Source organism: Amblyomma maculatum, chromosome 1 (genome assembly GCF_055883805.1).
Source record: "Amblyomma maculatum isolate TAMU_Amacu chromosome 1, ASM5588380v1, whole genome shotgun sequence".
Classification (NCBI taxonomy): domain Eukaryota; kingdom Metazoa; phylum Arthropoda; class Arachnida; order Ixodida; family Ixodidae; genus Amblyomma; species Amblyomma maculatum.
In genome coordinates this window covers 92,757,321-92,772,067 of record NC_139344.1, presented here as the reverse complement: position 1 = coordinate 92,772,067, position 14,747 = coordinate 92,757,321, and the positions used below count along the sequence as shown (strand labels likewise).

At 45.6% G+C, this 14,747-nt stretch overlaps 3 protein-coding genes across 5 annotated transcripts in view; 2 read left to right on the top strand and 1 right to left on the bottom strand.

Annotated features, from left to right (window-relative positions):
- Positions 1–14,747, bottom strand: part of LOC146203179 (solute carrier family 23 member 1-like) — a 117,304-nt gene that overhangs the window by 80,201 nt on the left and 22,356 nt on the right. The window lies entirely within an intron of this gene.
- Positions 1,389–2,217, top strand: LOC146203180 (uncharacterized). Its single transcript, XM_084585374.1, has 2 exons — positions 1,389–1,498; positions 1,808–2,217. The coding sequence occupies exon 2, from the start codon at positions 1,820–1,822 to the stop codon at positions 2,201–2,203; it is 384 nt and encodes a 127-aa protein (XP_084441500.1). The 5' UTR covers positions 1,389–1,498; positions 1,808–1,819; the 3' UTR covers positions 2,204–2,217.
- Positions 11,561–14,747, top strand: part of LOC146203176 (uncharacterized) — a 152,054-nt gene continuing 148,867 nt past the window's right edge. For both annotated transcript variants that reach the window (XR_014703823.1, XR_014703824.1), the window contains exon 1: positions 11,561–11,742. The gene's annotated coding sequence lies outside the window, so the exon portion shown is untranslated. The remainder of the gene's footprint in view (positions 11,743–14,747) is intronic.

Genomic DNA, 14,747 nt, shown 5'->3' with positions numbered 1-14,747 from the left:
TTGCAGAGGGAGAAAGACGTTTTAGTTCAACCTTTCATCCTCTATTTATACAAAATGACTATATCCTTTCTTTCGTTCACTTTGCTGGTTTATTTCGTTTCTTTTTTTATGTGCGTATGTGTGTTTTTAATAGAGTCACCGTGCGCTTTTTGACATATGGTCGCTGCAGCGAGTACAAGTAATACCCGTGCCACCCGGCAAATTTAATGTCATTTCCATCGAATGACATTCGTTCAAAATGACATTTGTTTGCTGCCACACGGGAAAATGTAATGACATTCGATGAAAACGACATTAGGCACCGAATGAGTTTGGGGAACGCATTCGCTCGCGATCGTCCGAGGGAATATGTTATCTCGAAACCAGAGACTCAGTAAAATTAATCCCCAAAATAAAATAAGTAACAAGATAATGACATTTTTCATATGCAATTTTATAAGCATCTATTTATTTATATAAAACATAGCAAACAGCGCTGTAAAAAAAAAAAATACCACTCTCGCTATCAGCAGATCAGATGACGGGCGGCCATGTTTGTTTATATGCTGGATGCTAGCACACGTGCACGAGTGGTTACGGCGTTACGGTTACGGCAGTGTGCCAGTGCCATTTCTTGTATTGAAAGCAGCAGGATTTTCTCAGTTCTACAAGCAATGGCTGAGGAAGTAGCCAGATATCGAGCGCAGTGGACCGAGGCAGAAACTTTTGTCCTGATCAGAGTGTGGCAGGACCACCTGTGCGACCTGCGCCGTACAAAGCGAAACGCTAAAGTTTACTCGGCAATTGAAGAAGCCCTTCGGGCGGAAGGCATTGAGAAGGGGATAAAGGCTATAAAAAGCAAAATGGAGAATCTCGGGAACAAGTACAGGTAAGATTTTTTTTTTTTTTTCCAACCAGCTATCCTAATCCGCTTTACAGGAATAGCCGTGCATAGGCCTCGAGCTTTTTTTCGCAGGCAGCTAGTCAGTGTGCATGTGTGATGAACCAGCTGCATATTTGTCGCAGTCTTTTTTTTTTTCTTGCCATAACCAATAACATCTGCGTTGCACCAATTAGTTTTTCAGTTTGCAGCAACCGAGTAGGAATGCAATGTGTTAAGCTTCCGCGCTTTCGTACTGCGCATTTAAATTGCTTGTTACGGATGCGTGTGCTATAATCGTGCGGGTTCTGTTCTGAGGATGCGCACCTTATTCCGATTCAAGATTATATTCTTTAGCGCAGTCGTGACATTGCTATTATTGCCGACACGCGAAGCATAGTGCGTCGGCAGTGCAGAAAATATTTTACTACGCGACCGAGCAGTACCGTGCATGCCCGCATTAGTATAAAACACCACAATGTTATTTCTTGCGGAGAGCTCAGCAAGAAAAACACAGGGCAAGGTGCCATTGTGTGGAAATTTTATTGGGATCTGCACAAGTTCTTGGGCACATTGCAAGCCAATGATTCAAGCCTGGCTCAAGAGACAGGCTGTCACCTGGAGTCCACAGCGGAAGAAGTAAGAAAAATTATACTGCATTTGCAAAGGATCTGAAATGTGTTTATGAATGCATGCTGTTGAAATGGTACTGCAGTATTTGTGTTGTCCACAAAGAAAGCCAGTGGTTACATTTTTCCCTGCTAACCTTCACTTGGAAATTGCTGTATAGGTAATTTGATAGTGACCATGATGTATCATAATGCAGTTATGTATAATGTTTCACACAATAAGTTATGCGGTTTACTACATATGCTGTCTAGTCGACGTGGTATTTCCTGTATTGTTGCACATGCATGGTATCGTTTCCAACATATATTATTCTTCCAGCTGTTCCGCAACATGGTTGATGGAGAGGACACTGACCAGTACAACTTGGAGTCCAGCCAGTCGCCAGCAGCGTGCAGGGAATCTGCACATTTAGATCAATGTGCTGCAAATTCTTCGGAGCCACTTGCCGAAAACATTTCACAGAGGCAGTCGCCATGTGGCAGTCTGCAGCCTCCTACCACTAGGCGTGGAAGGCAGCAGAAGGAAAACTTCTTCGGTCAGCTGATTGAAGAGCAACGCAGGCTGCGTATATCGTTCGAAAATTCTAAAGATAAAGAGTTTTCGTTCAGAGAACGTGAACTAAAGTTGCAAGAGGCAGCTGCTGAGAGAGAGATCAAAGCTGCTGAGAGGGAAGACAGGCTAATTGATGTGCTCTCTGAGCTGTGCAAAAAATAAACTGGTGCAATATCCCCAGCTACATTTCTTGTTTTTATGTTGTGAAGTGTCACATTGTCCAGGGTTTCTTTAACCACAGATAGCTATAAACATTATGCATGCCGGCCCATATAAACTACATGCTGTCGACACACTCATTTCCAGTGCAGTGGAAATTGTGCAGGCAAAAACTGGAGTTGTTTGCTATGGTATATATCTCTGTCAGGTAAATGCTGCAACACACGCTACAGCGGAACCAACATTGAGGGGTGAGAGGCAGTTCTGTCCAGCTCGAACCATGAGGATCAATGCGCACTCGTCGACAGTCTGGAGAACAGCTTCCGCCAACAGGGCCCTCGACAGAGGGCATGGCCACCCATTCTTCTCTCCAAACACCTCATTCCTAAAAGATTATTTCAGCAACAACAATGCTAATTACATGCTACAGCCTTGTTATAGGTCACACACACATACACACGTTTGATCACAGTCCAGCTTGAGCGACCTTCACTGAGGAAGTTGGTTCTTCTTCTTGAAGTACGAGGCAAGGGCTGCCCTCACTTCACGGCCCTGGCCGTTGGCTACATCTGTGCGATGTACTGGCTGTGCGTACAGCCCGTCGAAGTCATGCGCCTCTTGCACCCACTGCTGTTCAATAGGGTCGTTGAGTGCCTCGCAAATGTTGTGCAGGACACATGCAGCTCTGAGTGCCTGCTTTGCTGTTGGGAGCTTGCACTCCATGCGCTTCATTGTGTATCTGAACCGCGCTTTCAGCCGACCGAAGGCATTCTCGACAATTCGTCGAGTTTTGGATAAATTATAATTAAATGCTGCCTCACGTGGTCCCGATGCATTTGCAAATGGTTTCAGCAGGTTTGCTGACAGAGGAAATGCTTGATCACAAAGTACTAGCGGGGGCACTGTTACCCCCTCAATCACTGACACAGGTGACTGGAAGCAGTCACTCTCAATGTACTTGCACAACTTCGAACGGCCGTACACAAATGCGTCGTGGCATCTTCCGGGGCTTCCAATGTTGATATACCGGAAGCAGTATCTGTGATCAACGAGGGCCAAAAGTATGATGCTATGCCTGCAAAAAACATGAGAAAAAAAGTCAATGTGGGTGACCCTTTATTATGAAGTGCAATTTCATCTGAAATAAGAAGAAAAAAAGGCCATTATTTCTAGCTTCAAATTTGCATTCAATACAAGTTATCTAGAATAAAATCCAAAATTTTGCTTTCAACAGGATTCTGCCATTGCTATTGGAGCACTCCACACAAGACACGTCTGCGTGTGTTCACAGCATCAGCATTCACTTAGCATCTTGGTGATTATAAATCCTAGAAGATTGTCGTTAGCATGGGTACCACTTGACACAATGGTGCCCATAATACATCTTTTTGAGTCCCCTTTTCAGATATATAAAGCCTAATGTTCGAGCTAGCCGTTAAATTTAGTACCGTCATAAGTAGCAAATACGGTTGAACAGTTCCTTGACTGAAAACATGTTTGAATAAGCCCAAGGCATCCACTAATTTTCATGCGGTGTCTCCAATACGTAAAAAAGTTAACTGTGAAGAAGGCGCCAGAATATGTATGCCGTTTCCTGTTTAGTCAAATAATTTCAAACACTTACCACCCTTTATAATTATAGTAGTCAGAAGCATGCTCCAGCGGCGGCGAAATGGGGATATGGCAGCCATCCAAGGCGCCAATAGCCTGCGGGAAGCCGCTCACCGCGTAGAATTCGCGGATGTGTTCCGACATTTCTTCTCGGCTCACCATGCGAAGCCATCGCGCCTCCAGCATTTCGATGACAGCAGCAAAAAATTCTTTGCTGATCAGGTTCACAGTTGAGCGTCCCAGGCCGAAAAGATGGGCAATCGTTTGGTCTTCGGCGCTTGACCGCAGCCTGTAGAGTCCAATGGCTACACGTTTTTCCACCGAGATGGACTCTCGCATGTTAGTGGTCTCACGCTCAAGAACATGCCTCAAAGCATCAACAATGTAACGAAACGTAACCCGCGTGACGCGTAGCGACTGTCGGAAATGTGATTCACCTAGGTTGGGCAAAGTGTCCTCGAACCATCTTTCGTTGCGCTGGAACACCCAGCGCTCCCGTTGAGCAGTTGGCAGACTTGCAGCCATGAAGGCACTTATTGCGAACGAGTTAGCTAAAAGTTGCTCCTCCAAGCCCCTGGTGACAGCAGCTTGTGTGCGTATTAACGACCTTAACTGCTCTCGCTTGCTTTCATACTGCACATGACAGCTTCGGCGCTGTTCTCGTGAGCACAGGATGGCACGAATAACTTGACGCCGCCGTCGTTGGAAGTCAGCTTCTTGTGATACGTCGTCCATCGCAGAAGCAAGCATCAAGTCGAGACGCACCGAGGCGACCAGTCGATGAAAGCAGAAGGGGGAACTTTCTACACATACGCGGACAGCAAATGAGAAATCTGAGGAAATTTTCAAAGGAAAATGGCGTCACGCTGCTCGAAAAACGACGGCTCAAATGTGGCGCTGGCTTCAATCTGGCTCGGCTCTCGATGGCTAGCGCTGTTGAATAAGTTGGTGTAAATATTTGTAAATATACTTTTCACGAGGTTTACAATATAATAACAAGTGCAGTACATATTTTAAAGCTGTTTTCGTTAAAGTTCGCAAATTTTAAAGCATGTAGTACAATATTTTATATCTGCCACTTTCTGTCCATCGCAATGGTCATCAGTTGCAAATGTCATTAGTTTTGGTCGTGTAGCAGCGCGCACAAAAAAATGACATTAACCTGAACGAATGTCATTCGATGGAAATGACATTAAATTTGCAGTGTGGCACGGGTATAAGCCCTTTTAACTGTCTACAATTCTACTGAGGTCTAATGGTCTTAATAATAAAGGTCTTTACCGCTCATACGCAGCAAGCTGGGCCTATAAAATTCTGTTATCAGCAGTCAAGTATAGTGGCAATATGGTTGCGGTCAGAGGGTTATACTTCAAAAGGGTCATAAGGGAATGAAGACCGCTGCCTGGGCATGGCTGGGCTCTGCAGCTTGACTATTGTGCGAAGACTCTGTCCAGATAGCATATTGCGAGATTAACCAGCGGATAACAAAGTGCATATGTGCGAACGATGTTCTGCAAGGGTTGCTGCAGACGGGACACATTAACGCTATAGCACGTCATTAGTGCTGTCGCGGAGCTTACGTGCACTCCTAATTTTACACCACTCCGTTGACTGAAACTTGATACCTATGCCTGACTGGTCTGACTTGTCGCAGTACTTCGGCGTTTCCAAGCTTCGTTTCATCACGAGCAGCATTCCATGAGCAGCTACCGCCGTTAGCTCCCATAATGACAATTGCGCCGACGCACCTTTGAGCCAGCGCCCGTGCTGCGTCTCAGCTGCTAAGCATCACTGATGAACGAGTGAGCGACATGCTCTGAAACTATGTGATCCAGCCGTCGCATGGCCTGTGGACATATCCGGTTGTCCCCCTCTAGAAAAAGATGGCTTCACTTCGTTCTGCGTGAATTGAACGTGCCTAATCAAAATTACACGCGAAGGCATTTACTTCTCCCCTGGATCGAGGGCGCCCTTGATTGCCTGTAGTATCTGAGTTCTTTTCTTTTCTTTAGACTTGCGTTTTGGTTACTGGCAGATGCCGATGGCCAAAGCCGGTAACCCACATTGCCAAAAGTGATAGGCGATATGAATGGTCAAAGGCTATATGAATTGAACGTCATGCCGCTAGGCCTCTGCAACGATCTTGCACCTTTCGAGAGCATGATGGACACATTCTAAGGGGGTCCAAATGGCATGTATGACTTCGTTACTTAGACAGCGTTGTCATCATTTCGCCCGATTTTTCATTTCTCCTTTAGCGCAGGAGCCTGTTCTCTGATGTCATAGCCTCCTTTATACTCTGTGCCTGTCAACGCGCCGAACAATAGAGCGGCGCCGTCGAGTAAAGTTGCGCGGTTCCCTCGCTGAGGGCGCCGCTGACGTAGGTGTCGAGGCGCACGGGTCGCACGGGTACGAATGTCGGCGCGGGGCGGGAGCGCTGTTATTCGCTAGCGGGATAACTGTTCCTAAGCATGAGTCGTGCATATTCAGCATATTTACTTGTAAGGCCGACATCCACTAAGCATAACAAGGGATCATGATACTTGTTAGGCAATAACACCAACGCTATATGACATTTTATGTCAGGCAGTTTCAAGAAATTGCGCATGGCTCGAAAAACTGTATGACTGCTCCGCTAGCACTAATGGTAATAGAAAAATTACAATACTAGTCTACGCTGCAATAAAACAAAATTTAGGAAGAAAGGCACCAGCATTTATTTACACATTTCACAACAGCAATTGTGCTTCAAGAGTACAATGTAGAAGTGGTGTGATGAATAGCTGCCACAAGTAGGGAAATAAGTTTACGGTGACTGCTCTCACTGATAGCACTTCAGAAGCCAGCTTGATTTACAGATGATTGGAACAACTGCATCGCAGTATGCCATTGAGATCTGTAAGGAGAACAATTTTGGTATCAGCTGTTTCTTTCAATGATTCAGCGCGTCGTACAAACGTTTTTTTTTTTTTTTAACTAGAAAAACAAGGAAAGACAAATATACGCGTTGCATCTTTCTGTTTCGATCACTCCAAAATAATCGTCACAATAGGCAAAGCTCGTGTTTTCATTTTTTCACAGAATTGCACAGTTAGCGAAACAAAAAATACTGCGCTGGCCGGAGCACATGTAACATATCACACAGACGAGCTAACCAGGGAGAAAGTTCGCATCGCAGTCCAGAAAATACACGTGCACAATTAATATTATTATTACCTTACTGACGCGTAATAAACACACTTCTGGTGCTGTCATTATTTCTGATAGGCCTTAATGCGGATGAGGGTGAGAAGGGAAACTAATATAGGCTTTGCAAGATTTGGTTTAACTCACTTTAAAGTAATCTTCACAATAGGTAAATCTTGTGTTTCTATTTTATCACAAATTTTCGTAATTAGCGTATACTGCAAAAAAAAAAAGCTTCGCAGGAGCACACTAACGCACTACGCAGACGAGCTAGGCAGGGAAGCAATTAGCATTGAAGTGGAGAAAGCACAGATGCGCATTAAACATTACTATTGCAATATTGACGCTTAATAAACACATTGGTGCTGTCACTATTTTTTACAAGCCTCAAAGCAGCTGAATACTACGCAGCGATGGCCGGGAGGACAAAGCAAAGCTGGCACTTACCACTTGGTGCAATGCTGTATTCCTGCAGCACCCGAAGGCAGAGAAAAATAGAAGCATGACCTTGCACACAGCAGAACAGTCCACGAAACAGCGAGACAGCGGCAGCGCGTGGCTATCCGGACCGCTTTGCAACACGGCGCACCCGGCACTCGCCTGGCGAAGGTGACTCTACGTCGCTGTCGCCATCTCTCGGCAGCCAGCGGCGTAGCTTGTCAACGGAGGAGGAGCGACGGCGACGGCCGCGGAGCGCGGAGTTGACAGGCACAGAGTGAATAAAGGAGGCTATGCTGATGTCTTAACTCAACTCGATTTAAGGAAGTGTCGCTTTTGAGCCCGACAGCTCACCATTGTCCTCCACGTCATCTCTAAGGATTGCGTTCTCCCGGACCCAGTAAAGCTGCGGCCTGTGACATAATTTCTGAAACCCACTTCTATGAAGGAAGTTTCATTGGTATTTGCTTCTAGAATTCCGCCTGCTCCGCTTATTCTACGTTCTCAACTATAATCGCCTTCATGACTCAGCTTCTCTCCGGTCACAGCCTTTCGTGCTGGTCATCAGCATGCCATGCCTCTACTACGCTTTGCTGCATTTTGGGAACTCCACCCATTCTATGTCATTTAGATCCTCATTCTCCCACAGATATATACATGAATGCCAGCGGCGTTGCATCGGCGACGTCCTCTCTTAGTGCAATTAAGAGTGGCTTTACTGAGTACGTTGTTGCTTACGCAAGCCGACGCCAACAAAAGCTGAAGCCAACCATTCCAGCCCCGAGAATGAGTGTTTTGCCATGTTTTACTTGTACGCCCGCGCATTCGACATTGCAACCGATCACCACACACTTTTCTCGCTTTCTGCAGTGAAAGATCGTCCAAATGACTGGCGCGCTCGGTTATAGGACTCCAAGAGTACCATAAGGGCGTTGTATATCGGCTCGGCCGTAAAAAATGGGGATTCTGATGTCCTTTCTTGTTCCCCTTTGCCGTCTGACACAGCTCTTTCTATATCCGTCCTGCATCCTTTCTCTCTCGCGAACATCCAACCTTATCATTTATCAAACCTATTGTCACGCCCTTGTTACTGCACTCTCTGTCGCCATTTTCTCCGTTTAGCTATCCACGATCACTATAATATATTACCGAAATTGCACCTTGATTGTCGTATAAGGGGCTCCCCGTCATTCCGACACATTGGGGCTCCGCAAAGCTCAAGCTCTGGTCAAGCCGGCTTGTTAAAAGGTTTAATCAGTCTTCAATTTCGGCATTGCTGGCGAGGGTCGAACAGTATCTCCAGCCGTACCCCCGATCGAACGTCGGCACTGCAGCAAAACGCTCTCGTTCCTTTCCCCCTCCCCTAAAGACGCTGCCTAGCCCAGCCAGTGTGTTGAAAATTGCAACTGACATCCGCAGCCCCCCTCCATGCACACTGCTTTCATTGACCATCTATGCGCGACGCGCTAAACGTCATTCTTATCAGCTGCTGCAGTCCATGATGCTGCTTGCTGCATCCTCCATAGTATATTTTTCGCCATGTTGACTTCATAAAGTTGCTGAGTGATGGAGGCGGCATCTGTCTTTCTCATTCTGTAGCGGCCTTCCTCCAGCTGGGAGTGTAGAGTATTTCAACACATAATCTCTCCTTTCCGTTGGCAAAAAAATGGCTCGATTGAACGCTTTAACCGCATTATCGGTGATATGGTGGCAAAGTACACCGCTTGCATTCACTGCATATAGGAACGAGTCCTCCTATTAGTCACATATGTTTACAATTCTTCTGCGCTAGCTACCATGTGATTCTCTAGATACTTCGTTGCGTATTGTCGTGAGCCTTTCAGCACAATGAATACAATTCAGCCACCGGCCTGATAGATTAGAACAGAACGTTATTATTCAGGCAGCAATTTATGATGAAGAATTCTGCCAACTTTCTCGTTTCTTTCCGTCACACTCCAAACAGCGCCAGATCAACCGCTATCGAGCTGAACTAATTCCATTTTATCGTTAGGCCTCCTTCGTCCGGCTGTGGGAGCTGTCATGTTGCCCCAACATGTCTTGTAAACTTTGCAAGCTTCTAAGCAAGTATCATAGCCTCTACAGCCCCTATGGCCAATCACCTCACCGAACCCTCCCTTCGTCACATGATCACCATTTCCGAGACAATGAAATTGTCAACGCCTATCAGCTCATAGCCTACTACGTCCCTTCGCACATCTATTAGCCGTGAGATCGACCTAGAGGTGGCGTCAAAGTCGCTCCGGCAGAGTGGATCTTCTAAGCCTACGCAGATGCAAACTGTATACTGACCGGGCTTAAGAAAGCAAGTGTGGCCTCGATAATTAGGCTGAATAAATAAAGCGTAGACAGCGTAATGCACGGCGGTTTTGCCGCAGACAGTGACCGCAGATTAGCTTCGGCTAGGCAACGCCGGCACTGCTGCGAGCTATCCCCCCGAAATGAGATCACGCGTACAGTCTGCAAGAATTCTCGTCGCATAGAAATGATGACCGTCCACATGCAGCGCGTCGAGTAGTAAGTTCGCTGAGTTCAATACGCTGTGAACACATTTAGCAGCTAATTTAAGCGAATTTGATATTGCACCAATCAATCTAAACGCGAGTGTAAAGCAGGCCGATATTAACTGAGACCGAAGAAAGCACACGTGACTTTTTGTGCATGTGACATTGATTTATGGCAAATTAGTTACGTAATATATAATTTTACTAAATTTGGCTGTCTGACGCAAACATTACACGCTCATAAAATATAAGACCTTCTGAAATTATTTCTTAGTTCCAGTGCAATTAAGCTACGAATATTGGTCGCTACGAAGACACTGCTAATAAATGTAACTGTGCATCACCGTGGTTTTGCTCAGGCAACACATTCTGAGGCAATGATTTCTTCAGCACTTGTGGGTGATTCCTCTGCCCGAGGGATGCGCACGACTAATACACAGCGGGCCATGTAACAAAACATCTTTAATCTCACGTCAGCGCGGGGGTCGTCCAAGGCTGTGCGGGGTCGTCGTCCGGGGGGCTGCGGGTCGTCTCCGTGGAGAAGCGCCAGGAGCGAAGAAGCAGGAACGAAGAAGCCGAGATGGCGGCACGAGCCTTTCTTTATAGCCCCCTCGCGCGGGACCGGTTATCCCTGAACGAGCGGGGAGAGGGGAACCGGCAGCGCGCGGGGAGCATTGGGATAGTGGCGCGGCCGTCGAATGCGCGGCGCGCCACGGGCCCTAAAGATATGTGGCGCAGGGCCCCACACACTGTAAATGTCGAGTAGAGATTCAGTATTGCACAAATCAAAATTTTAGAATTATGGCTAGAACAGGGGCTAGCTATGAAACTGTCAGTGAATAAATGGATTTTCTTCGTATTGTTGTGACAGTCAAGTAACGTGGAAGCGAGATAATTAAGCCCGTCTGAAATTTCGTGCGATTAATACTTATACTCCGCTTCTCAGAAGCAATGTTCTTGCAAGGAAGCGAACAGCAGCACCTCTTCGAAAAGCGGTTTTACCAAAATGATGAATATGCTGAGAAGAAAGCTCTCAAATTGATCGTGAGTACTTGGGGTATAGAATAGCCTGTTGAAACTGCATTCTGCTCGACAAGTGTTCCGGATGGCTTATACAGCTGTCGGATTTCAAGAAGAGACGAGACTATATGATTTCTGAGCAATTATATTAAGTTTTATGAACGTCAGCGACCTGTTCATTTGCTTTGACAGGGCGCTAACGATATAATCGGTATGCTCAAGGCGCCACACGGCAAAAAATCTCAAATGCCGAAGAACAGCGGGGGATGTCATGATTCAGCATGAAATACTCGTTAAGGATAATTATTGCCTAGGTTGTGAAGTGGAATGATAGCCTGCTCATATACGCTTAGTAAGAGGCAGACAGGTAAGAAAAAATTCTGACAGCACTGCGGGGAATCTACACAGCAGAAATGCGATAGCCTAAGCGTATCTTGTGCACATGATGCATCACATTTGCTCTCATTATCATTATCAACTTAATGCACTATTATTAGCACTGGCAATGCCATCATTGTCATTTTCATTAACTGCAGCGTCATTGTCATCGCTACTATTATCCTCACGGTCGACAAGGAGGATTATGATGTGCGTTTCACGGTACCGCGCGTGGCGCGGAGAACGACGAAGACGCCATACCGTGTGGTAGCGTTTCACGATGCTCTCCGCTATCAAAGGTTCAATTGGCTTCTGGTCGAGGTACTGCTCAGGTTAATTCGAGCAGTAATGATTACCGTGTTGTCCTTCCCCGTTTCCCAACTGGTAAGCTTGTCGACGACTGTTTTTCTGCATGCTGACCTCGCAGCACGCTGAACTCCCTACCGCGTCGACGACTTCAGATACGGCCTTCGGAAAGTAGTGGATTTGGAAGAAATAAGCTCTATCGGACAATTTCAAATGTCGCATGTCTCGATGGTTACATGCAGAGGTGGGCATTTGACTTAAAAAACCTCGATCTCACCTCACAGTCAAAAAATATTTGGCGACCTCACTCAACCTCAACTTCATCAATTGAGGTTGAGGTCCCCCAGGCGACCTCACCTCACTTTTCAGGTGACCATTGGCGACCTCGCTCAACCTCACCTCAAACTCAAAATATGAGGTTGAGGTCGGGCGCTCGACCTCAAAAAAAAAAAGAATCATTGAATTAAACTGTAACCTAAAGCAAATATACATTTCTCGGTTGTCCTGGGGTATATATAGGCTAGCCAGAATTTTGTCGTATGAAGGCTGTATTTTACTCCTAATTTTATTTATTTATTTGTTTATTTATTTCAAAATACTGCAGACTTTATGGCCCAAGCAGGAGGGGCTTACCAGGTAACAATCACACACAGAAAAACAAAAAATACAATACACACTACAATTCGGCGAGAAAAAAGGAATCATAACAGTAATAGTAATTATTAAAAAAATTGACAGTCTAACAAATAAAAATAGACAATAATACACAGCACAATTCGGCATGAACAAAGGAAACAGATATAAAGTACTAAAAAGTTGAGCAGCCTAACTAAACAAATGACCTTCCAATGCTTTGTTAAAATTACTGCTTTGGAAAAGAAATTCTGGAAGCAAATTCCAATCAGAGATGGTCCGGGGGAAAAAACTGTACTTAAATGAATTTGTTCGGGCAAAAGTGGGTTGCAGCGTGTGTTCCCAAGTGTGTCGTGTTCGTCTGGCAGTAGAGGGTTGGACAAAGTTAGGTAATGGAATATTAATTTCCTGTAACAGAATCTTACGAAGAAACAAAATTCTGTTCATTTTGCGGCGGACTGAAAGGAGCGGGATGTCATTTTCATCCATCAGCTGTGTGGGAGAATCAGATCTGCTGTACTTGTGGAAAATAAACCTGACTGCTTTCCTTTGTATCATTTCAAGAGCAGTTATGTTCTCTACAATTATTATCCTGGATAAAAGCAGAGAAACTCTGGACACTACATGTCCAACTCTGCACTAAAATGGCAATCCTCTCCCCCTCCTCGCCTAACCTTTCGTGGTCGGTTTCAATCTAAGGCCTACATGGGTACCACGTTACTACGCATAGGCCCATAATGCAATACAAAGAGTTCATCCCATCTGACCCACGTGAATAAGATTCGTATTAGCAATAAAACAAGCCAGTTCTTACTATAAACTGAAAAGACAAATGCTGTTTACCCTAGTGACGACGACAACAATGACGATATGCTCTTTTTCTTTTCTTGCCACATAGCGCTAAACAGACAGGGACACAGCGAGACACACGGGACGGGCGCTTTTTTTTTTTTTATCGCCCGTCCCGTATGTCTGGCTGTGTCCCTGTCTGTTTAGCGCTATGAGGCAAGAAAACCGACACCAACGCGCCCAAGCTTTCATCCTTGCTCTTTTTCTTAATTCGAAAAAATCATTGATGATTGCCGAACTTTTTTAATTACACTGTACATTGATTTGCAACAGAATAAATTAAATTAAGAAAAAAATAGGAATGCAGTCGTGCCTCGTTAGTACGGACGCTTTGGTTTCCGACGGAAACTGTCCATAAAGCGAGTCATCCATAATAACGAGTCATGAATAAAAACGAAAGGCATATAATTGAGAAAAAATTTATAATTATTGACTGCGGTTTTAATTAATTTGGGCATATAAACACAGCCGAGATGTCGATGCTACCCTCTTCTCCACAAATCCTTCGAACCGAAACGTCATGTTTGTTCTTAAACCTTGCCAGCCATCCTCTTGAGTAGCTGAAGTCAGTAACGCCTAGACAGAGCGTTGAATAATATTTCTCAGTAAACATCCCCCTGTTTTACTGAACAAAAATTCCGTAAGTCATCACAGGTAAAACCTATCAAGACGGAGAAGAAGAAGCACCCATAATGTTGCCGAGGCAGCGAGCCTTCTCTTGAAGCATTTCGTCGCTCACGACAGCGCCATTCGCGTGCACATTCCCGAACCACATTAACAAGGCCGACTCCATTTCTTCGAACTGTGCTGGGCGCTGTCGGACTGTGGCTTACGCTGTGATGCCGATGTTGAGCCATTTATCGGAGTCCGGTAGTATATATAGATGGTATACCGTCGACCTGGCGAGGCTGAGGCCTAGTTGAACTTGGGTCCAGTCTTTCACGGTTTGGATTGACTGAGATTGCTTTTGCCGCTTGTATTCACAGATTTCCAGCTTCGCGCCTAAGTTCAGCTCCATTCTTTTGCGTTTAACTCCTACCATGCCAAAAGTCAGACTAAAGTTGAGAGTTACAGGCTCCTGCTTCTTTGCACTCTTTTTCCCTAGTTAACCTCCCTGACTTTCCGTTCTTCTGATTCTCTTTCTTGCCTTGTACTGTTTCTGTAAGGAAGCGAGGGAGTCAAGTTGGCAGGCTACAGAGGGCTATCAAACAGCCCTTTCCTGTGCCGTGCGTATGTATTCCTATGAAACAAACACTACAAGCTGAAGTGCAGTTTAGAACGACGGCTAGCCGACTACGAAGAGCTCAGACCTTGTCAAGGCCGCATCGTTGACTCAAGGCGAAGCCGACATGCGGATCGCTGTGGTGCAAAATGTGGTAGTTCGGCAGCGAAACAGTGACGAAAACCAGGAGCATGAGAAGGAAGGGCGTCCAGGACGGGACGCCCGGTCCTGGTTGCATGGTCGTCGCGTTTATTTTGTCGCTCTACTTCGTGAGTGTGTCTTAACCCTGACCGAAAAGCGTTAACGTCTTCATGGAACACATTTTGTGTTCTGGGATAGGGAATCTTCAGTTCCCACCCCCAATTTTGGCGCTTGTCTT

Excerpts from the sequence above, each read along its gene's own strand:
- LOC146203180 (XM_084585374.1), top strand. The coding sequence starts at position 1,820 with ATGGTTGATGGAGAGGACACTGACCAGTACAACTTGGAGTCCAGCCAG.